The following is a 25,042-nucleotide window of genomic DNA, read 5'->3' on the forward strand; positions in this document are numbered from 1 at the left end:
AAATCGGCACTGGACCCACAGAGAGTTGCTATCAGAAACAATGCCTGACGTGTTTTGGACGTAACTAACGCTAGCACTCAGAGCTAACCTGTACTGTGGAGCACATGTGTTTTAAAAAGCAGGAAATAAAAAAAGGAACTTACCTTGTGATAAACCTGCAAGAGAAAAAGCATTTGAGCTCCATACTATTTCAAAAATAATCCTTGACGTGGTTTAAACAGGATGGCGTTTTATCACAACCAAATTTAACATTATCTCCGGTAGAATTCTGATCAGGCATTAGCTCCGCCTCTTCTTTTTGCTTTTTTCAAGCTAAGGACCCAAAATCCGCGTTTCTCTATCAGGGCTGCAAAAGAGGTGTTTGAGCAGTATGAGGCATGGCTACAATGGGTGAACTGTTTAGTATTTTAAGCAAAAAACTTCACAGACATGTTTTGTATAGGTATGGCCCTACAATATATTTTTCCAATGTAGCATAATAGGTCCACTTTAAAATAGTCCCACTATTTAAAATCATGGTACACTCAACTAGCCCTTTCTCCACTCTGCAGGGGGCGAGTATGTGAGCGAGGCCCTGCTGGTGCCCGACCGATGCCGTTTCCTCCACCAGGAGCAGATGGATGCCTGCAAGAGCTACATGTACTGGCACAGCATCGCTAAGGAGGTGAGAAGAGCAAATAGAGATGTAAAGCAAATATCTACAAAGATGATAAAAGTTTCCAAGCCACATTAAAACAGCAGGGTAATCACATACACATGTTTTATTGTGTTGCACTGTTGGAGGAGCCTGTTACCTAAGATTTTGTTCGACATAACTACACTGTAGCTATGTACGAATTACAATAAAAGCCTTGAATCTTGAACAACCCAGTGACACCAAAGAAACATTTCTGTGGCCAAAACAGAAACAGCAGTCCAGACTAGACACATCTGCTCTGTGGTTTGTCGTGCATCACGTCACATCATCAGTACGCCTACCGGAGGTGTTTTTGAAAGAGCAGAATGATGGCTGAGTTCAAGCTGTAACAATCCCTCACATCACCTCCTGTCAACATTTCATATTCAGAAAGAAGAAACTCAGAATTATCTCTCATTATATTTACATTTTGCTTTATTTGTTGTAACTTTTAACACAAAGTATTTCAACAATCAGGAATGCACTGCAGACAATCTGGAGCTCCACAGCTATGGGATGCTGTTGCCATGTAGAGATAATTTCCGAGGAGTGGAGTATGTGTGCTGCCCAGGCCGAGGGAGTTCCAACGGCAAAGCAGAGATGGAGGAGAGAGACGTCCCCGCTGCTCCTCAGACATTCACGTCCCAGACCAATGGAAAACTCAATTCTGTGTAAGATCATTCAGCTTGACATTTAGGAGGCTGAGAGATGTGCGTTACAGGCTGTCAAAGTAATGACTGTCTGGCTTTCCACAGAACCAAAGTGACAGCCCCCACTCCCAGCCCCTCTCCTGACACTGATGCAGACGAAGCCGATATGGAAGAGGAGGATGATGAAGTGGTGGAGGAGGAAGACGAGGAGGAGGAGGAAGACGAGGAAGACGAAGTTGATGAGGAAGAGGCGGAAGAGGAGGAGGACGAAGAGGCAATAGCTGTGAAAGGCCCAGAAGAGTATGAATACTCAATTGACTCAGGACCCTACCAAACATCTGACTACATGGACTCTTTCTTCTATGAGAAAAGCCAGAAGCCCACCACCTCTGCACCTCTGATGAAGGAAGAGAGCTGTGAGTGTCCCTCATGTTTGCTTGGCATGCAAAGGGTGTTTAGTAGCTGTAGATAAGAACAAACATCAAAGATCTAAAAACTGTTGATGACAGCATCACTCTTGAATAGGGATGGGTACGGAAACCAGGTTAAACGGTGTCCCCGGGGCTCAATTATTATAAACCCAAGTATTGATATGCTCCAAATGTAACCAGTTCATTATCGATAATCTTTAATCGTTTTGTTTAATTTATTATCACACTGAAGTATCTACTCTGCTCTCATTGCTGGTGCTGGGCTGAAATAAAAAGCCATTACTTTGTCAATACACATGTCCAACGAGCATAAACATTTCAAAAATAGTTATTTCTGCTGCTTTGCCCACAGTACTCTGTTTCCAGGAATACTATTTATTTTATATAGTGAAAGGAATTACTTTTGCTGCTCAAGAAACCTCATTTATTTCTATTTAAAATCTATATGAAAAGCAATTATATAGATGCAAAAAAGAACCTGTAAGAGTTTCAATAAAGAACTGAACAGATAAGGAGTATGATAAGAATAGTAATATTGATATAAACCCTTATGATGCTCGGCACATCTCCTCGGCTGTAACCTATAGTAGTGAAGTGAAACTATCAGTTTTCATATGGGGTGTGTGTATTGAACCCCGTATGTGTGAGGTGCATGGATGAAGATGGGCATGCTGGAGAAATGCAAATAAGTCTCTCTGTCTATACTGAATAGAATACTGAATATTTCTCAACAGTCTTCACTGACCGCTGTCCTCACCACTTGTGTGTGTGTGTCATGTAGATCTTAAGCATATCACACTTCCACCCACTCAGCAACCTCCAGGCCTCAGCAGGGCTCTTTCTCATGTGCGCAGCAAATGGAGCAGCTGACCACCAAACATATAAACTACTTAGAACAAACTCAGGATGGAAACCATGATATTACTCACTGTATGTGTGGGAAACAATTGAAACAATTAAATGATCCATTTGTGCGCTGTAACTACTTCAGTTTAACTAAAGTCTTATTCCATTGGTTTGGATACAATTTGATGATAGGAGCTGTTGTACTCGCATTTAAAATAATGTTGATTTCCCGCTTATTCAAAATCCAGACACAACAAGCAGAATGGGATCAGCGATCTCCTAAATGTTAGGGATTCTAAAGTAATTCATAAATTGAGAAATTGATTCATCTTTCCAGAACAAAATCCAATGTAGTTTTCTATTGTGGTTTGTTGAATGTATCCCCTTCCTTAAATTGGAGTGTAAAATTGCCTTCCCTGTCACATTTTGACCGAGGCAGTTCTTTTAATAACAGGATAATTGCCCTCTGGCTTTTGCAGTCTGTGTGACGGTAATAACCTCTGTTTTCTGTCTCTCCTAACTAGTGACAACACCCAGGCCCACAGATGGCGTTGATGTTTATTTTGAGAAGCCAGTGGATGACACGGAGCATGCCAACTTCCTGCGTGCCAAAACAGACCTGGAGGAACGCAGAATGAAGCGCATCAATGAGGTGACTTTCACACGGCAGAGAAGAGGCTAATGGTTGTTGGCTGGCTGGTCGGACTGAGACTGGCTGTTCTATTGCTCTCATTTTCTCATCTAATCCTCAACATGTTTTATGTGCTATCAGGACAGCAGATAAAGACAAGAAACATTTAGAATTCAAATATGCCCAAACAAAAAAAGCTGGTCAGTGTGACCTTGTATGTATTATATGAATATAATCACATTTATAAAACGGACAAGTCAAATCAAGCAATCTGATTGGTTCTTAGCTGTGATATACTGAGCGTATACCACAGGTAGAATAGTAAGTTACTTTTCACAACAAGTCAGTATCCCTCCACGTCTGAGAAAAACAGTATACAGTTGGGCTGAAAAGCAAAAAGCTTTGCGTCGGGCTGAACCACGCCCCTTAGCTGCGATATAATGAGCATATGCCACGGCCTGTCGTGAGCTAGTGCTTAAGTGTAATTCATCCTTTTAAAATGCCAATGGGTATATGTTCAGTGCAAAACAAGACTCTCCAGGAGTTAACATTATTATAAATACAAAGAATTTAAAATGTATACTTTGCAGTATTTGTTGTTTTTACACAACACATGATGGAAGTTTATCACACTTCGCATCTGAATGTGTTTTTGCACGTGCTTATCTTACAAACAAGTACACACGCTTACATTCTCAAGACAGGAGCTGTACAAGTTAGAGATTGTATTTTTGATTTGTGGTTTTACCACAAATACCATCTTTTTATCACTGTCAGGCCATTTTGCTCAACAGTTTGATAAGAGCATGTCTTTAAAGATGCACAGTTATGATTTAGCTTTACTGTTCTTTCGTAACTAGCCTTTTATATAAAAAAGGACAACTTAGTAAGTCAGAAAACGACTGCGTCTGTTTTGTCTCTAAATGTCAAACATTCCTTACAACTGCCAGCATTTCCTTTTGAGGTGATTAAATATGGTATGACAACTATTGCCTGGCTTTCTTCAGGGAACAGCCTGTGAATTAGTATATTTCCTAAATTGTTGACATTTGATTTTTAGCCAGACATCCAAAGATTTTAAAACCAATTCATTTCTAAATCGGTGATATTGTGTTTACATGTGCATAAGTTAAAAGGGAGAGTTGCACTGTTGCTCTTTATGCACTTTATGTGATGTGACAACTTAAACATGTTTTATGCCAAATGTACTTTTTATCAGTGTGCTATTTACACAGTATATTTAACTCCTCAGATCATGAAGGAATGGGCCGAGGCCGACAACCAGTCAAAGAATCTGCCTCGGTTAGAGCGACAGGCCCTGAATGAGGTAAGCAGACATTGTTTTTCAAACTCGATAGGATTCATCCCATAGTTGAAATACTCATGTGGTTATAGAGCCCCTTTTAGTTATCCTTGCATCTATGTTTCCTCTACCAGCACTTCCAGTCTGTGCTGCAGACGCTGGAGGAGCAGGTCGCTGGAGAGAGGCAGAGACTGGTGGAGACTCATCTGGTCAGAGTGGAGGCCATACTCAACAACAACCGCCGCCTGGCCCTGGAGAACTACCTTACTGCCGTACAGTCGGACCCCCCTCAGGTACGCCCATCATGGAGTGCAAAGAAGAATAGATAGAGTTAAACCTGGCTCAATTACATATGTGCTTTAAATCCTTTCTGTGTGCCGTTATCTAACAGTCTGGCATTTCCTCACTCTGCCCCCTCTGTCTTCCAGCCAGAGCGTGTGCTGCAGGCTCTTAAGCGATACATGGCAGCAGAGCAGAAGGACCGCAGACACACACTCAGACATTACCAGCATATTGTGGCTGTCGACCCCCAGAAGGCTGAGCAGATGAAATTCCAGGTGTGTGTCTGAGAGTGCATGAGGTATTTGCCCCCTAGAGGCTTTTGGCACACACTTTTTTTTAAAAGCGGGGCTGTCTCCTGCTGGCCATGAAAAGTACAGAACACTGTGTGCTGAAAAGTTAGTACGCGTCACAGATAAGTTAATAAGAACTGAATCCACATGAAACGTGAAACGGCTACCAATCTTCTTTTCATTGAAATCAGATCAAAGTCAGTCCGTGCAGACTTCAAACGCAGACTAGACACGTAGAACATTTATCTGGGTTTTCATTTTTCATTCATTTAAGGAGCGAATCACTGCTTCTCTTTTCACAGCAAAGACCGGTTTGACTTCTTTGATTGAGCTTTGTTGGCCCTTACTTCGTAAAAAACTAAGCATAATTATATTTTGCAGGTGTACACACATCTCCATGTCATTGAAGAGAGGATGAACCAGAGTCTTGCTCTGCTGTACAAGGATCCTAACTTGGCTGAGGAGCTTCACGATGATATACGTAAGCGACGCTACTGTTTTTATAAATCTGCAGGCTGCCTTGTTTTTTTTATATTTCCTGTTGTAACATATCGGTTCTGATGGATTGTTTCTTTATGTATGACCTATAGAGGAGCTGGTCAAGGCAGAAAGAGGAGACATCAGTGAGCTCATGACCACCTCCTTCTCTGAGACCCGCACCACCGAGGAGCTTCTGCCGGCCGAGAGCGAGGAGGAAAAGGATGACGAGGAGGAAGAGGAGAGAGCCTTCCAGAACAGGCCTTATCCTCCCCGCATTGGTATACATCCACATAGTTATCATATTCAACAGATACAAGTCTGCCTTAATGGTGGGAGTGGCATGTAAAAACCTCTCACAGCCTGCTGTTGTTAATGCTATTTTCCTTCTTTTTTTCTCCAAAGAAGTGCAGCCTAACAAGAAAGGTGAGCCGATTCAGTGTCATTAAAGCATGATGTGTTCCTGTTTACAATGATTGTAGTGTAAATAATGACTTTTGCTTACAGTTACATGTTTTTATAAAATGTTGTCTCCTGTCAGCCTTAGTGTCTCCAGTAGAAGAATATGATTATACCACATCTGAGAGAGGCCCCACATATGAATATGAGGAAAAAGTAAGAAAATTATCTGAGAATCTATGATATAAACCTAGCCCAGTTGAATAATCGTTTTTTTTTATTATTTAATTGTGCTTTCTGTAATTTTTGTATGTGTTTTTTTTAATGTTTCCCCTAATTCCCTGTCATTTTAGATCAACACCTCTGTGGAGCTCAAGCAGGTAGTCAACAAGCCTCCTGAGATCGAGAGAGATGAACTGGTGAGGCTAAGAGCATGAGCATCGTAATGTCATTCAGAATGGCTCATTTCATGTCTAACTGCTCTTTGTTTTCTTTCCAAAGCAACCCGATGCTTTGGAGACGTTTAATCGTGGCGCGATGGTTGGGTTGCTCGTGGTGGCCGTGGCAATCGCCATGGTGATGGTAATCAGCTTGCTGCTGGTGCGCAGGAAGCCATACGGCACAATCAGTCATGGCATCGTAGAGGTACGATCCTAGATAGGCCAAAAGCTCTTAGAGAACCACATCTGTGGTCTTGCACTTTATAGTTTAGCAAAAATGTTTTTATAGATATATATATGTCATTATTTCCTTCCACAGCACTGTCTAAAGCACCACAAAGGTTTTTAGATGTATTTCCCACCTTCAAGCTATCATTTTGCTTCCATAAATCACCTTCCAATGTGCTTGAATATGTAAATACTGTAAGATCCTTTAGGGTAAAGGGACAGTTTGATATTTTAAGAAATATCCATATGTTCTTTCTTTGCAAGATTTGGATGTTAATATTAAATCCAAACTCACATAATGTAGCCAGCAGCTGTAGCTTTTTATCTTTCACAAATGTGGGAAATAGCTAAACTTGTTCTGTTCAAAGGTTAACATTTTTCGGAATGTTGCAAATTGTGGTTTACACTTAAATGTTTTACAGATTAAACAAACAAGATTGCTCGAAGGCCGACTTTCCAAACTGCAGACAGACTTAGGCTGGCGGTTTTCCCATGTTTTCAGTGTTTATTTTAAGCTAAGCTAACCAACTGCTATCTACAGCTCAATACAGATAGGACAGTGGTATTATACTTTTAATCTAACTCACGTAAACCAATAAGCCCATTTCCCAGAATGCAAACTATAGATTATTTTTCGAGAAGTCTCCGCAAACTGCAGCAGTCATCCTACAAATGTTAACTAAATCATTGTATTGAAAGTACTCACATCTCAGTTGAAGGTGTGCTCCGTGCTTGTGAATGTGTCTTTAGTGTGTAATAATTGGAGCTTTCGTCTGTCTCGCAGCAGGTCGACCCCATGCTGACACCAGAAGAACGACAGCTCAACAAAATGCAAAACCATGGCTATGAAAACCCTACCTACAAATTCTTTGAACAGATGAACTGAGGTACTGGGGTTATCAACAACAAGTCATGCCTGACCACTTGTTTTGTCCCACCCCTCCCCCCCACTCTTCCTTACAGTGGTGTGCCAGCTACACACACTCCCTTTGACGGATTTTTGATGCGTTGCTAACAAAGTATCTGAACAAGTACAGGGTACGTCCCAAACCCTTTGTAAATGACCAACAACAAGCTATCATCAATGCTAGAATGTGAATAATGAGATATGATAGAAACTCACATCACCTATTGTAATCTGATACCCCTCCTCATTAGAGTCTGAGGATTTCCATTAGCAGTGACACATTAGCGTTTCATAATCCTCAAATACACTCACCTCATAGACAGGAAAACCATCCCAGTGGCATGACTTGACCTACTGCTCCTCACTAGAAACTGAAGTTGAACGGTGCATAATGCTTTATAGTAGACCTTTTTATTTTTCAGTAGTAGTCCCTTTTGTTAAAAATGTACCACAGTTAGATATAATGTATCTGTGTGTGAGTGACAGCCTAATCAAGTTATGGTTTGATTCTAAATTTGAAACTCACTCAGTGATATTGGGGCATTTACTAAGCTAATTGTCAAACTATCCATGAGCTACTATAACATTGAATGAACAAACGAAATGAACGTTAAATGAGGACTTGGAGGTTCTTACTTTGAATGTGTGAGACATTAAGGCTTTAATTTCAAAACATAAAAGGCCAAAAAGACCACACTAGTCGATACAGAACTATGTGCTGGTGGTTCAAAAAAAGTCATGTTTTTTTTTTAACTCTGAGGATCTACCCTCAAACGTATTAGAAAATATTTGGCAAAATATACCAAATATTCCATTTAGATAATTTAGTCAGTGAATGATTTTGATTTATTTGTACTGCTGCCTAAAGAACTGTAAAACAGAATAATCAGAAGTCCGTTATTTTAATGAAAGCATGACAACTTGGTGTATGATACTGCTGTATTTATTTGTGTTGTTCTTGTCATTGCTTTTGAGAAGTCGGAAATGTCACCGTACAAAATTAACACTGTAAATAACGTAAGAAATACATACTACTAGATGTAAACATTTCTATGATTAATTTGCATCGATGTAATGGAATAATACATAAAAAAAAGTAAATTGTGCTGTTACGAGAAGGAGAATCATTTTTCCTAACATGGCTGATTGAAAACGGACTGTTGTAAAAACCAGCACAAGACAACGACAAAGTAACTTCTTTCTGAATGTATTTAAGGTAGAAGTTTGAGTTTCCATCATATTTTCAGTAATGCATCATTCCCCTAGTAGACGTTTTTAGCAGTAGTGAAGTTGAACACATCCAACAGAAAGATGCCCGATGCTCTTCAACACTTTCTGTAGCAGCCTGATCATTTTCACATTTAGCAGGTGCGTAACAGAACAGAGGAACTAGAGCTTGCGTGCTATACATGTACAGAGCAGCGAAGTGTAAAGAGGCCACAGCTATAGTAATGTGAAGTGTCATTGTGTGTAATAAATTTTAAAAAAACACCACATTTAGGCATGGTAGTTTCAATCTCCCAGTTTGACTTATTTGGATTCAACAACATTGAATGTTAGTACTCTATAGATGCTATATTTAAGTTACTCTCTTCTTAAATAGCTTTTCACTGAATGACTCATTGTAGTTCGTCATATTTATGATCAACATAGTACCCTGTATAGGTAAGTAAAAAAAGGGACTGACCCTTTTTTCTGGCTGATTGTTAACCGCTTAGTGTGTCAGGTTGAATTTCCTTTAGTCACTTCATTCAAACCGACTTGGTTAAGGAACATTGCTTTTTTTCCATCAGTCTTTAACAATCCTATAGAAGAGATAATTCATACCAAAATCAGTTTATACTTTATTTCTTACTGGTCAACATTTTACTTTTAAAACCTGAAAATCTTGTCCATTCAGGGGAAAAGTAGTTTACTTATAGGTTGTTTTTTGTGTAAAGTCTGCTTTTGAAATAAGCAAAATTAGTTGGACTATCAGAGTAATGGTTTGCTTAGCATTAATCTCTCGCTCTTTGGTCAGGTTAATTGCAGGTTGCGGTTGAGATATGACAGGTGAAGACAAGTCATAGCCCTTGTATAATTTGTACAGCTACGTTAGTGAATGAAAACGTTGTATGTTCACAGTTTTAAGTCATTTGATCTTGTAATGATACTACTGAAACCATAGATGAGAATAAGCTTGCCTATGTTTCCCAAACCACTGAAGGTTTCTTACCAGCATTTAGCAGACTTAGAATGGTGTATACTGTAGTTAATCAAAACACATTTGTATGTACATCCTCTGTCAAACTCTAGACTTCTTTGTTTGTCTGTCCCCTTACTTCCCGACGAAATATAAACAATGTTATTGAGATTTTAATTGCTGCATTATTGCCTTTTACAATGCTGTGTTTTGGATGTAATTATTCTGTATTTTTTATTTCTATGTAATAATCAGTTGGATCATGGGTCATGCTTTTCACCTGTAATGTAAATTTAAAAGCTTGTTTAAGAAAATATTGACAAGTTTATAACGTTCAGAAATGTGAAATACAGATAGACATATGACCTCTGCCTAATTGACAAGGAGAGGCGCTAAGCACAAGTAGAACCAAATTACTCAATTTGTGTAAAGGTTGCTAAATGTTAGACATTGATCCTGTCTCTCTGATTTAAATTATAACGCATTGATTCTTGGGATGTTGATAGCACCATAGAGAGAGCTGTTCTTCATTTTCATTCAGATCTTTAACCAAAGACATGCTCCACAAATCAGCAGACAGATATTTCTATTTGGCAAAATGTTCTCTGTTGTGTAACTGTATTTGCAAGCAATCTGAGAAATTAAAACTGGTCGAGAAAAATGAATAGTGTAATAAAAATGAATGACCCATAAATGTGTCTGTGCTTATTGAATTGCTTTTCACATTCACATTTTCTCTCTCTAAAAAGTCTGACACCGTGGTCATGAGATAAGGAAACTTATGTCAGTTATACATTTCACAGGCAACATGTAGGTGAGTGAAGATTGATCATCATGTAATGAACCACAAAAAAACACAATCTAGCAGGGGGAAGACTGTATGACTAACTCATACTGGAAAAGAAATGTGCAAATCCCCAGCTGAATTCTTAGGAAAAGAAACCTAAAGTACAATAAGAACATACTTGTTTGGTCTTTAATACAACATAAATGTAATTTGTGTCCTGGTGCACAAGGTGTGATGACAAAAATTATGTTAAAGCATTAAAAAATTTACTTGGATCATATTGTGTATAGGCCCCATTGTTTAAACTTTTGTGGATATAACTATCAACAATGTTACTGTAGGGAGAAGACTGAGCAACAACATACACTTTTAATCACCCATGATCATCTTCGATCATTGCAACATGAGTGTGTTCCTTACAACTTAATGTAGTGCACTGAGAAATTATATACTGTAGCTTTGGAGGTTCATTTCCTTTCATTTTTAAGAAAGTGACTGCTTTAATCTAATCATATTCCTATACGTGATGCTGTGAGAAGCATCAATACATATCAAGCCCTCTGTTAAACTAACTAATTAGCTGCTTTGAAACAGTTCCCAAGCACCAATTCATGTTACAGTCACAAGCGTGGGCAGGGAAGGCCACACACTTCCTTCACCCACAATTTACAAAGAAGCGCCAACCCCAGCCCCGAGCCCTGCACAGCTTCACTTCTTCCAAACCACAACACTAACGGGTAGTCCTGCTTACCCAGATTACTGTGAAAAGGCTCTGGCTGTACAGTGACAGTTTGGCCTTGAGGCATCAGGCGCACATCAGTCATCTTGGTAGTGGTTCCTCTGAAGTCGATTGCTTACATACCGCCACTGTGGTAATGTAAGACGACTCATATTAACACGACCTTTATCACATCACAGTGAGTGTGTGTTTTGTTTAGTTCAGGAACACTTTGATTCATTCAAAAATAAAAACAATATGAAACCCCTCAGTTTGCAGACATTAAAACGTTTAGTAGGTAGATCAAAAGGTTGCTCAGTAAATGAATAAAACATAAATAACATTAACATCATATAAGATGTGTGTGGGCTGAAGTACACGCTATTGCAGAATGCGCACAGACTAGCATTTACCTCATATACCCCACACAGTTAGACACCTCAGTGAGTCAGCATTGGTGCTACGTCTGATGGTGATTGTTAAACTGACAGTGAGGGGATAGCAGGTGCTGAGGAGTGTGGTGTGGGGGGACTGACAGTCTTGATATTACTGGAAGGTGAAGCCCTTTGCATCAGCTCTGGCTGTCTCCTTCACATATAGCTACAGATGACATTTAAGTGTTGGTATAATGCTAATTTCTCTTAGAGGAATCGATGAGATCAGACTGTCCAGCGGTTAGAGCAATACTTGGCAATAACTGTTCACACAGGCAAACAAATGCACAGTAGTCCCTCCAAATGTCAGCACATACTTAATGTGTGCACATATACACACAAGGATGGAACTTTTACAGATGGTAAGTGACATTTAGCAGGTGCATAACAGAGCAGAGGAACTAAAGCTTGCGTGCTATACATGTACAGAGCATTCATACCAAAATCAGTTTATACTTGATTTCTTACTGGTCAACATTTTACTTAAAAAAAAAAGAAGATGTGTAGATATTAAAAAAGCATATGCACTGAAAATGGATTTACGACGTAATGATACATTTGAAAAAAAAAAAGTCTATGTAAAGAGATGTGACCTTAACCAACCTGTCAAACCTCTGATCACTACACTACCGAACTACTAGATGGAAACCACCTTGTGTTTAACACTATACACACTTGACCATGTGGGTGACAAAGGAAAGGATGTGTTGTGTGTTTAAGTGCTACATATTCCAAATTAATTTCTCACTCAGATAAGGCTTGTGGTGTTCTTCAAAGTCTCTCCGGAAGCCAGATATGTTCCTTTACGTTGAGCTTCATAAGGTAAAGCACAGAAGACAATCCCATGACTGTGAAAAGTACTTCCCGTCTTCACAGCATGCCAAATTTAATTCGACAAAATTACATTACTTAGTAGGCTTTTACCATATGGAATTGTATGAAGTTAATCAATGAAGGCCGTCTCTAGCCAAGCACATTCACATGTAATTTGATGTCACATATCATCTGTAATGACACCTGTACACTGTTCATCTGGTATGGACCTTGATTTTCTTTTCTTCTTCTACACCCACAAACTACATTTAAACAATCCAAGGTAAAAGCTAGCGGCAATGGCTGCGAAACTAAAGTTAAAGAATCCAGCAGCCTATTTTCAAACAGCCAAAACCACAATGATACGTAAACTAGACACTTGGCAACACTTGTTACATGTCTGATAGCACCTAGATGTTCTAACTGGGTTTAGATTTTTTTTATTCTCTAAAACTACACTAAAAAGTTATGCAGATGACACCGATCTCTACCTGAATGATCTCATATGTGAAATGTAAGCAGACAGAACCATCTGAATCAAAGAGATAATTCCTCATACGATACAAATCATGATAATCAGGTAATTATTCATTATTGTTACCGTCTTTATTCATAATTCATATAAAGTCATCAATTTTCAGTATTTTGACCAAGAACAATAGGATTTGACCACAAAAACCCACTCTATCTTTCTATCATTTACTGCATTTCAATTCATACCAGACGTGACTTCAAAGGGCTTTTGCCATGTTATATTACATGGGCTTGCATCAGCAATATGTCCGTCTGCTCCCGAATTGCAACTTACCATACATTACTTTTGGCCAACTGTGTTTGTTACATCGTTTTTTGTTTCAGTTTATTAACATTTTTCAAGCACAATTGTACGCAATGCTTCTCTCGCTATATAGGTCTTTTTTCTTTCCTCTCCTCCATCCTCCACTTTTGGTCTTGTGTGCCTTAAAGTCCCATAATCGTCTGCTGCCTTCTCATTACTGTTCCATACTGGGTTAACCTTTTGGCCACTCTTGACAGAAGAACTTCAATACAACATGCACTGCTTTAATTACTATATCCAACACTGCAGCCAACATTCACTCTTTTTCAGCTGTTTTGATCTCCACCTATGGCTCTTTAGGTGTTAGATTCATTGTTACATACAGTATGTTAGCCAGCTACATGTAAAATATATCTGTCAGCTGAATTATATAATACATTTTGCAGATTTTCCAAAATATTCTATGAATAGCCACAAATTAGGGCCCAAAAATGATTGCATTTCAAATGTTGATTATAAGAGAGACAAGTAAAACTAGGTTAAATATAATAATAATAATAATAATAATAATGTATAATGAACAACAAACAAACAATGTATACAAATATAATAGACTTTTGTGAATGCATGATTATATTGTTTAAGAAATATGTAATCTTGACTGCCTGATTATTAATCATGGTCAGATGAGGCTTTAAAAGGCACACAAAAGAAGTCATAATGTACTAAACTATCAAGGTCCGCTTAACTGACCAGCTCTACAGTTGACCTATTTATGTACATTTTTTAACACAAACATCGGAGAGGATCACTACATCGAAACACAGAGAATATATTTATATTTCAAGAGTGCTGGTTTCAGGCCTAGCCCTGCATACCAGTAATAGCGGGCTTTTATCTGTTGTTTGTAGGTTTCCTGTCACAGATCAAGGACTTTGAAGTGGTGTTTGTCTCAGCACAGAACATCCTATTAATGTATTGACCAGAAAGTGATGCTGAAGGGGAGGAAACCATGTACTGTACAGCATATCAAGGTAAACAGCATCAAGGGCATGCACATATCACTCTAACTGCCTTACTTGTTTCTTTATCAGGAAATGTTTTGGTTGAAAGAAAATCGTTCTCAGTCCTTTAAAATGTGTAACCTTTATATATTTTCACTTTTGTTTGATTTGTGGTTTACCCTGTACAACAAATACATAATGAATTGTAAATCTGCATCTATACTTTAAGCAAAACAGCAATAGGAAATAATTCAAATAACTGCTTTACTTCAAAGACAGTCACCACCTTTTATCAGCAAAAAATCCTTTTTGCACCATGATCAATGCACCAATAAGGGAGAGAGATCATCTGAAGAGGAGGGACTGTAACGTCAAAGGAGGAAACCAACCTGTCCCTCACCAAAACCTGTACCCAGACAGAAATGTCACTTCACAGTCATGATGCGAGGTAGCTCCTTATTCTCCAGGGAGAATATTCACTAAGAACCGGGTAAGTGTCTCACTCACACTGCTTGCTGCTTTTTAAGTATTTGATGCTTGAAACCACAACAAGAAACACTTTGCTCTGCTCATCTTTGCTCTATTTAAATGTATTTCAAGATGTACTGTTAATACAACTTTTGTGTCACTTGTGAACTTCTGCTGAGGCTTTAAGTTCAGGCATCTCCCTTGTGACTTTGGGTCCTTTACACTTGAGCTGTGGAGAGGCTAGCTGTACGTTCATGTCCTGTCGAAGGATGTGTAGATCTGACATATGCATGCAAGGTTTTCCACCTTGTAAGCATTGAGATAGTGTGACAGCAGGGAGCATGAAGACCTAAACTATGTCACAACTCTGCACAGTGCAATAAAGATTTGAAAAGCATCAAGGGGAATTTTGTTATTGCACAAGCCGGTGTATTACAAAATGTAGAAATAACATGAAAGACACCACTTAATTTCTATAAATAGTACATTTCAGGTGTATGACATAAATGTGTGTAGATATTTGAAAGTGCAATCAGTTTAAATTAAAGTGAATGGAATGGCAATCCACTAAAAGACAAGCATTTCGGAGCTGTCTCTGTAAATGAAGAGAGAAAATCCCAGAGAATAAAAGGTGTTTATATTACAACAACACATTTCCCTGCTTTAAAGTTCCTGAAAATGCTCTTTAACATAAAATAACGTTAACTGAAGTTACATTGAACATATTAAACATCCTAAATACAAAATAACTCTCCTCACAGTGCTGCTTCTAGGACCAATAACACCACTGTACAAATAATAGCATCATTGTTACGATTAAATAATGAATTGTTCACTAAATTATTATACGCTATTCACTTCAATAATAACAATAATGTTACAGTTTTATTATTTGTATCATTATTTTTACTTTTTTAAATATTCTTATTATGTGAAAGGAAATTCATATTAATTCAGGAAAATGTCAATTGGACAGAATACATTTTAACTAGGCATTAGAATATAAGGTCTGTTGTATGAGATATATGCAGCGCATGCCTTTCGGTAGTGGTTAATTACACCGTTTTATATTCGTGTACGCAGGCGATACAGTAGGCTTCACTGAGCTGATGCGTGTTTACATTGCATGATAATATCCCTACTTGCTGTCAGCACGGTGCCCTCCACATTACACATTGTGTAACTGCAATTATTTTTATATAGAATACATAAAAACTAAATAAAAACATAAAGCTTGCCGGCTGAACCTTATCAAATTCACTTAATCTAAGTAATAACTAATTATTGAGGAGTCACTGAAATTTGGAGAGGGTACAAAGGCATACACACTTAAAACATTTCCAGTAATGATGAGACAAGTGTCATCGCGTTTTACATTTACTTTCTATTTACATTCACCATCAGAGGACAGAATGGGGTTGCTGAAAATCCACACTGTAATAGTTAACAGTAGATGTGAACGCCGCTGCAAAAATCGACCACACACTGTATTATCATATAGGTTTATCATAGAGTTCAGAAGGAGATGATGTGGAGACGACTTCTTCACAGACATCCGGTAGTTTTGACGAACGGCTGTAGCGTTTTTCATTCATTTACTCTCAGTTTTAGGTTTGAAATTCCAAATATCTCTTTTACATAAATGCATATTTACCTATTCCACCCCTGCAGTGCACTTGAATTGTATGTTTATCATTTTAAAATACCTTCATCTTTTAAAATACAGTCAACCTAATACAGTTATTGTTGTTGACTCTCATGTTTACCCGTGTGTACAGTCATTAGTCATGGTTTCATATACTGTTCGGGCTTTGTGGCTTTAGAGTGTGTATGTGAGCGCTGAATATCAAAGCTTTGACAAAACGAGTACAAAGGGAGTACATTTCAAACTTCAGCCAGACATTCAGACAAAATATCATTCACTGTCTTGATTAAGAAAGCTTCTTCAGCGTATTTCAGTCTTCTAAAATAATATTATTAGAATTCTACTAGTTGTTAAGGTATTCATTTTTATTTAATTTTTGTTTTTTATTTATTTGGGGTCACATTATATTAAGGGTATAGTTTTGCAAATCATATATTTTTAGAGACCCAAAAATGAAAAAGTACGTTTGTTTGAAATGACAAATATCTACACATACACTCATGCATCTACTTAAACACACACACACACACACACACACACACACACACACACACACACACACACACACACACACACACACACACACACACACACACACACACACACACATATATATATATATATACATACATACATACATACATACATACATACATACATACATACATACATACATACATACATACATACATACATACATACATACATACATACATACATACATACATATACCAATCAACAACCACACGGACATACATACATACATACACAGCCATGTACGTACACAGACATTCCCACATATACACATACAACTATATATGCATACATATCAACATACATATACATACACACATACATGTGCACGTACATACACACCTATACATATACATTAAATCGGTGTATAGAAACACAGTCAAACATTTTTATTTTCAATTAATCCATTAACATATTTATAACTTTTGTATAAACTGTTTTGCAAGGCAGTTGACAATCAAATTGACTGTCACAACAACTCATTGCAATGTAAAACAATTATGAAATCAAACCTGGTAGGCTACATTCTGCCCCCTCAACTTTCACTATAGGTAACGCTGTCTGGAAAGCATGGAAAGAACTGCAGATAAACACATTATCTTTCAAACCAATCCCTGCTGTTGATCTGAAGATTTTTCTACGTAAAAATTAGTATTTCTAGAAATGTCAGTATGATCACAATCTGGTGGGATCCTTATGATCTTTTGTTCCTTTGTCTTTTTTTTTTTCTCAGACATTTTATAATACTTCTACAGCCTTCAGAAATGATCCGCATCAACAACACCCAATACTTCCACTTCCTGCAGGAGGCAGATGCCTTACGTCGCTCAGGATCCCTCTGTGATGTCATCATCTCAGTAAAGAGTCACATATTTAAGGCTCATCGGCTAGTACTGGCTTGTGCTAGCAGAAAACTAGCGCAGCAGCTAACCCAGGCAGCCACAGACAGCTCAGCCCACTGCACTCTGGAGTATTTCTCCCCCCGCACCTTCCAGCAAGTTCTGGACTTCACCTACACACAGACCCTGGAGGTGACTGAGGGGGACCTGCATCTGCTGCTTAGAGCTGCTCAGCTGTTGGAGATGCAGCTGCTGGAGGACCAGTGCCTGAAGCAGCTGGGAAAACTCAACTACAGAGAAGTGGAGGTTGACAGAAGAGAAATCCCATGTTTCAAAGAGAAGGAGCAAGATGAAAGTGCAGAGAAGAACGGCCAAAAGCAATCATCAAGTCCAGTTGAGGAGGAGAAACTCCAAGAGACTTCTTCCCCAGAGGAGGAGGCAAACGATTGCATTGTCATGGAGAACCTCTCGCCCTGTGATCCTGATAAGAGCCCCAACAGTCTGCCACCCCAAAACAAGAAGCTCAAACGCCCCCCCGTGTTAGAATCATCCCCTAACAGAGAGCGTGTCACCAGGCCTGCCAGTAGCAGCGCCACACTCTCCTCTCCATGGACATTCCCTCCAAACATGTGGAGCTCTGTGAGCACCCTGAGGCGGATCGCAGGGAATTATTCAAGTTTAATCGCAGCTCACCCCCTTCAGTCCCAGAGCCCATCCTCAATTGCATACCCGTTCCCCCTCTCCTCCCCCCACATGTTCCCCCTACTCGGAGCTCATTTCCAAACCCCTGTTCACAGTTCTGTAATGGGCTACTCAAGCTTTCATCCAAGTTATACACACAACCTCTACGCTCGGCCTTCAGGAGTGGGGAGCATAATCAAGCAAGGCCTCTTGAAAAGAAAAAAAACCAGCCAGAGATCATTTACTGGGACCAGTCACACCGGTGAGAGGAGGTAAGTCAGTTAGGGCATAGTTTTGGAAAATTCAGTTTTGTTTTTTTCAGTCATTGTCTCCCTATTATTCCTCTCAGACATTGAAATCCCCTAATTTGCTCAATTGTTCCTTTGCGACAACTGCTGTACCTGACTCACTGCAGTCGTGTGTGTTCGAGCCTCCTGCACTTTCCAACTAGAGCAGTTTCACCAGTTAACCCTTAACTGCCAGTACTTCATTCAAAGTTTTTTTTTTCTTTTTTACAAATCACGTTCAGTTTTTTAGATTAATCACATAGCGAACTTTGTTCTAATTCTCAATGAATGTACTGCTGCCGCTGTTGTGATACTAGAGATACTAGTGTGAAAACCACTTAGTTTGTTGGTGATTTACTACCTTTTTCATGTCTGTGCATTGTGTACAGTGTTCCACATTGTGTAACTAAATAGTGTGTAAAGGGGAGGCCCCTACATTTTTCCCCTCCTTTGCAGAATTCAAGATTTTCCACCCACTGAAAAAGAGTTTCAGTGCTTTGAATGGCTCCGTCTGTACCACAATAATTTGTTCAAAACATTTATTTTTTTTCAGTAAATAGCTGTTCTTCATTGCCTCTTTATTTTCCTGTTCCTTCTAGTCTCACATTATATCAAAGTTAAAAGAGCTTTTACTGCATGAGCGCTATAAATATCTTGTGGTTGAGGATGAAGAGGAAGGAAAGGGGGTTCAAAAGATGCAATCTGTGATAACACATGTTGTAAAATATCAGCACCGACATCTTTTTTTGTAATGGCTTTTACTTAGTGAATACATCTTGCATTTATATTTATTATTATTATTGTTAAAAGCAACATTTCATTTATTTTTTACAACAGAACATTTATTTTCCACAGTTACCATGAGGTACCCAAAGCCAGCAGAGAGAGAGTTAAAGACTGCCAACGCTGCTGTAGCACCCTCCATGATAATCCAACGCAGCGGGAGCCAGCCTCCACACCATCGGGTAAAAATACAAGCTTTTTTAACAGAAAAATGGTTCTTCTGAATGATTACAACACGTTGAGCATACCAGTATTACTATTCAGTACGGTCAGGGCTGTAGCAGGGCTCATCCTGTGTAGAGCTTATCAATTTGACCGATTGTAAGACAGTTCTTGTCGTGACCCTTAACCTCGGCAGACTCCAGATACGTTGCTACGCAATGGAAAGTGATAAAGAGAGTTGTGGTTTCGAGAGCATGGTGCAGCAGGAGCAGGAGTGTGGTTACTAGATACAGCTAGATATGCAGTACAGTATGCACTGCCATGCAACAGTGGTTTGAGTTATACCAAACAAAAATTATACATATTGATTAACTATAATTAAGTGAGTCACTTTAATACCAATAAGGAATTTGTAAAACCAACAGTTTCTCTTTCTTCTTACAAGCATTATGCGAGTAGGAAAGTTAATGTTGTACAATTAAGCCGAGTGAGATCTTTTATGTGGAACATTATGTTCATACTTAAAAGATTAGCTGAGATACAAATGTGCTTTCTACCTACTCTAATTAAGCAGTGGGATAACAAGGATACCAGTAATTTTACTCAAGCTATGATTGAAAATATATTTAATTAAAAAAAATGTTTTGTTTTAAAGTAAAAATACAAAAACTGAACAAGAAGTACGGATAAAATCATTTTAGTACCTGCATATAGTGTGGCTGTGTTTCACAGTCATTTGTTTTCCCCTAAAATGATAGAACTGTATGTTAATAGGGCAATATAAAAAGCATTATCTTTATAGGTTTTTGAAAGTGAGAAGAGAAATATTGGACAGGAAGCGTGCTAATGACAACAGGTCTCAGCAGGCTTTGTTTAGAGTGGTGAGTGTTCAATTGTTGTGGTTTACTCTTCATCTACAGTACACCCCCTCCATATTTCAGCATCCTGTGTAAAGTAGGAGGCCCAGTTTGTTTTGCTCCTATTACCTCAAAATCACACCTTTATCTTCTTAAAAAGACAACACGTATGCAGAATGCAGGGGATACATGTGTTCAGCGTGACAGGAAAGTAAGCGTTTACAAACTGAATGTATGTCTTGCAACAGGATGCTGACCAGAAAAAGACTTATGCCTGTCAAAAGTGATTCAATTCTGTGAATCGGATAAACATATTATTCCAAAGCATTTGCAAGAAGCTTTTTTAATAAATTGTTGTTATGAAAATTGCTATCATTTCAAGGAATGTGCAAAAGTCAATCCTAAATGTGACTTCTGCTGTCAATTTAAGAAGCAAGGGGAAATTGGCATTTTTTGGGGGGGAAATAAATCCAGAGCCCAAGGCGATCACGAAATGTCTTTTTCACGACAAAAAAAAAACAACAAAAAAACATATTAAATATAAAATATTATAAAGAGGAACAAATCGCTTTTCAAATCATTCTCAATAGAATTATCATTCAGTTCTCAAATTTTTTGGTTTCAAGTAATTGGTCAGTTACATGTACTGTATGTGTTCTTCAAATCTCATTGCGTTTGTCTATAAGGACTAAAGTATGACAATAAATGTTATCACAAGAGCAAAAAACAAAAAAAACAAAAAAAACAAAACTGAAAAAACAAGTTTAATTTCATCATAGCACTATTGAACTCACACATCGAGGTCCATATCATAATCTTCAACACTTTTACAGGAAGGTTTGTGTATTTATTGTGTTTTTCCATGAACAGTCGGGACCCTCACTGCCCACCGCAATGTTCAAACCGTGACCTGTTTTACTTCATCCTGTTGTTTTCACAGGTGAGGCCTGTGCAGGGTGTCGTGTCTGTGGGAGAGGAGATGTGGTGCAGCACGAACCACAATCCCATCAACAAGAACACAGAGGAGAAAAACCCTACCAGTGCCAACACTGCCCAAAGAAGTTTAGTCTGAAGCACCAACTGGACACACACCATAGAGTTCACACCGGTAAGCACACTGCTTAATCCGCAGTGCGAGATTAATAATAATAATACCTTAGCAGAAATAACTTTAAACTGTGAGTTACATGTATAACTTTAAACTAATGAAAACTAACAATAGTAGGATTGCTCATAGTGTCAAAACTGATCAGAGAAAAGTTTAAGTTTTAGTTTTAGTTAGTTTTAGTTGAAAGGACCATTCAAGCAATTTAGCCAATTTTAGCCAATTTGCTACAAACCATTGCTGATTTTTTTCAGGTTTTTGAGCCACTTAATGGCTGGAGATGATTTCCACTCATTCAAATACAATGAAACACACCTAACAGGAACTCGAAACTTGCAGACCTGAAACTTGCGCTGAATAGAAAATCTATCAATAGTGAACATCATGTCAGCTTATACTGCTTTTAAAGCCGTTGTGATTATTTGTGTGGTTAGATGCAATTCAAAGGTTGCCCTTGCAATGACCTTAAATGACTTGCTGTAAATTGGTCAAAAAGTAAATTGGTTGAAACATGCTGGACCACGTGCAGCTTAATGTACACCTCCAAAATGTACGCCTTATTTTCAAGAGAAGATATATAAAAGACGATAAGATCAATCTAATCCTGAAATATTTTATCAAGAGGAACCTGGTGGTCCATTTTAAATGTTAGCTTGTTCTTCAACTAAAAGATGACATGTCACTTGTTAGACGCTTTTATCCAAAGTGACTTACATACTCAATACTGTGGGCAACCCCCATAGGAGCAATTTGGGGTGAAGTGTCTTGCCCAGGGACACAACGACATGCTGACTGCAGTGGGGTTTGAACCTGAACTCCACTGATCTGATCACCAACGCTCAATCCACTGCACCAAACGCCTCCCTAAGATTTATCATATAGCCAAAAAATGGCTGTCTCTTTGGAAGCTGCTGCTTTCAAAAGATTCTCTGTTGAGCCTTTATGTTGCTATGTTATTGATAAGTATTCATAAATATTGTGTTTTTTTTACAACTACATACAGTCTTGGATTAAGGGTGATTACATGCAGTGGTGCATTACCAAGTTAATGAATATCTGGAGCATTTGTTAAAAATTTACCCAGTTGAATTGATAAAAAAAAATATATATATATATGCATTCAAGGGATAATAGCAACATATCAAACAAATCAACAAATGGTAGAAACTGGCAACAAATAAAATGTCAATGTCTAAAGCTACCCATCATATGAGCACACTTCTTTTCTCTGTCTTCCTTACCCCCCTCACCTCTCCTCTATCTACTTCAAGGAGAGAAACCCTTCGAGTGTCGTCTCTGTGGTCAGCGCTCACGGGACTACTCGGCCATGATCAAGCACCTGCGGACTCACGGGGGGGCCACACCCTACCAGTGCACGGTGTGTCTGGAGTTCTGTAATAGCCTGGTCTCCATGCAAAGACACGTCAAGAGCCACGCCGTGCAGGACTTCCCTCCTGACTGGAGCATCAACAGCACCTACCTGTACAACTCACATATCTGAGCCTCGCAACACAAACACTTCTTCACAAAGTTCTCATTCGTGTAGCTTAAGGTGTTGCCTCCAATGTGCTATCATTACTTTTTAATAAAAGCCGCTAAGCATTTGTTCGTTTTAAAAACCAACAAGGTCCTTTGACAGCACTTACCACAAGTTAACAATACGTGAGGCAGAAATTGGGGCTCTCCCAGGTGTTGCAATAACTTCTATACAAACTGAAACTGCTTTGTATTGACGTTCACCATCATAGAACAGAGATGCTGCACTAATTTCCAATAGCAAGTCTGCAAAGGTACTGGAAGTGTTTACCATGATACTTTAGGTCCTTTACGTGCATTAAAGTCACATCAGCAGCCCCTCCTCGTCAAATGATGCAGGCTTCCCTCTTACTTTCATATTTATTGGACGCTTGTGTAAACTTTTGTAAGTTGGACCTAGGTTTATAGCTCCCTCATGAGGACAACCACTGTAAAAAAAAAGGTGATTGTTTGCTGTAGCACTGCTCACAAATGAATCACCAGGTTGAGAAGTGGCTGAGGTATTGTGTATGCAGCTGGAAAAATATATATTTGTTTCATTAAATAATGGAAGATTTAAGTAGACTACATTTGTTGACCCAGATTAAAATAATATATCTGTATTGCATAACACCTTTGAAGTCTGGCACTTTCTCATTTTTTGTATCTTTCATTAGTAGTTTTATTTAATCATCAGTCACTAATGTGGGGCTGCCGAATACACATGTTGCTGGCAACAATATAGGTCAATACTACCTGCCATACATCTTGACAAACATCACACCAGTTATGTGACTGAAAATATTCCAGAAGTCCTCGTAGCATATTTATGAAACCATGTCTTCAAAGAAGGAGTTTTCAGAAGGGCTGAGCCGCTGAAAGCTGTTATTATTATTATGTGTACAGTATTATATTAATATGTATGGGGTAGAAAATAAATAAACACTCACCTATATTTCCATTTAAAGGCTTTAATGGATGAATATACCATGTTTTAATAATAATAATAATTCCTTTGATTTGTAAAGCACCTTTCATTGCTTGTTTTAGACTATGCTTCAAATAAACAAGCTTACACATAACAGCCATATTGGCAATCCTTTGTTGTTTTATTTGTAATAAAATGCATGTAGATGAACATTTTAATGATGTAATCTTTTCTTAGATATTCACATATTCTTTTGACAATTTAAAATGTGTTTATACATAATTTAAAATCAGTAATATTTTTGTATATCAATTTGACACTGATTGACTTTGAATTGTATAATAACTCTCATGTAAACATGTTGAATTATTGTTTTACACATTTGAAATAAATCTAATCAAATCAAATCAAAAACTACTTACAAATTCCTATACCGGCCAAATTCCTATACCGGCCAACTACAATTTGGCCTGTAAGGAATGTCTATTAAAATAATAAACGTCTTCATATGAAACAAGATTAAAAGATATAAGCTGAGGTATTCATAAAATAAACTAATCAACCATTGAGCAGACACAATGTGCAATAAATAATATGATGTTCAAAACACGAACAAAATTATTAAAACATGTATGTTGATAGACGCTTCATTTTTCAAAACCTCAATGATAAAACAATACTTAAACTATAATAAAAAACAAACACATGTTACCATTTTTCATCAAGCATACTTAGGTGAAATTGAAACATAGAAATTAAGTTCAATATTCTTTGAATGCGTGCTTCAGAGACCAGGGGCCCACTTCCTGTTCGAGGGGCAACTAGCTTAACTTAAAGAGACAGGCTGGAAATGAAATGCCTGCCTGTGTCTGTCTGAAGTTAAAGACCTTGCTATAAATATTATAGCATTGTTATTGTAAACTATTTTTCCAGTCTCAAGGGTCAAGGTTCTTTATTTGTCA

The 25,042-nt window shown here is 38.2% G+C and overlaps 2 protein-coding genes across 3 annotated transcripts in view; both read left to right on the forward strand.

The window, feature by feature from the left end:
* The window catches only part of aplp1 (amyloid beta (A4) precursor-like protein 1), a 31,993-nt gene extending 21,557 nt beyond the window's left edge, over nt 1–10,436 (forward strand). Inside the window, 14 exon segments of the mRNA XM_079692384.1 lie at nt 552–664; nt 1,154–1,347; nt 1,432–1,742; nt 3,128–3,255; nt 4,487–4,561; nt 4,672–4,830; nt 4,966–5,094; nt 5,491–5,590; nt 5,700–5,867; nt 5,992–6,012; nt 6,128–6,201; nt 6,339–6,404; nt 6,487–6,630; nt 7,438–10,436. Of these exon segments, the coding sequence (XP_079548510.1) occupies nt 552–664; nt 1,154–1,347; nt 1,432–1,742; nt 3,128–3,255; nt 4,487–4,561; nt 4,672–4,830; nt 4,966–5,094; nt 5,491–5,590; nt 5,700–5,867; nt 5,992–6,012; nt 6,128–6,201; nt 6,339–6,404; nt 6,487–6,630; nt 7,438–7,539 (1,784 nt within the window). The 3' untranslated portion in view covers nt 7,540–10,436.
* Nucleotides 10,437–14,689: 4,253 nt separating this feature from the next.
* On the forward strand, nt 14,690–24,240 carry zbtb32 (zinc finger and BTB domain containing 32). 2 transcript variants are annotated; one of them, XM_079692401.1, is made up of 5 exons: nt 14,690–14,766; nt 17,657–18,715; nt 19,568–19,695; nt 21,473–21,640; nt 22,909–24,240. In XM_079692401.1, exons 2-5 carry the CDS (start codon nt 17,688–17,690, stop codon nt 23,136–23,138), a joined length of 1,554 nt encoding a protein of 517 aa, XP_079548527.1. In that variant the 5' UTR covers nt 14,690–14,766; nt 17,657–17,687; the 3' UTR covers nt 23,139–24,240. The 2 variants fall into 2 exon arrangements, with proteins under 2 accessions (XP_079548527.1, XP_079548528.1); XM_079692402.1 differs by having other exon boundaries at nt 19,586–19,695.
* The last annotated feature ends 802 nt before the right edge of the window (nt 24,241–25,042 follow it).

The sequence above is a fragment of the Notothenia rossii genome, assembly GCF_949606895.1.
Source record: "Notothenia rossii genome assembly, chromosome: 7".
NCBI classification, from domain to species: domain Eukaryota; kingdom Metazoa; phylum Chordata; class Actinopteri; order Perciformes; family Nototheniidae; genus Notothenia; species Notothenia rossii.

What these genes read in the sequence shown, in the direction of transcription:
- zbtb32 (XM_079692401.1), top strand. Translation starts at nt 17,688, where the DNA reads ATGATCCGCATCAACAACACCCAATACTTCCACTTCCTGCAGGAGGCA. An exon ending in GCCAGCCTCCACACCATCGG is followed by an intron (nt 19,696 to 21,472) that starts GTAAAAATACAA and finishes TTGTTTTCACAG; the next exon opens with GTGAGGCCTGTGCAGGGTGT. An exon ending in ACACCATAGAGTTCACACCG is followed by an intron (nt 21,641 to 22,908) that starts GTAAGCACACTG and finishes ATCTACTTCAAG; the next exon opens with GAGAGAAACCCTTCGAGTGT.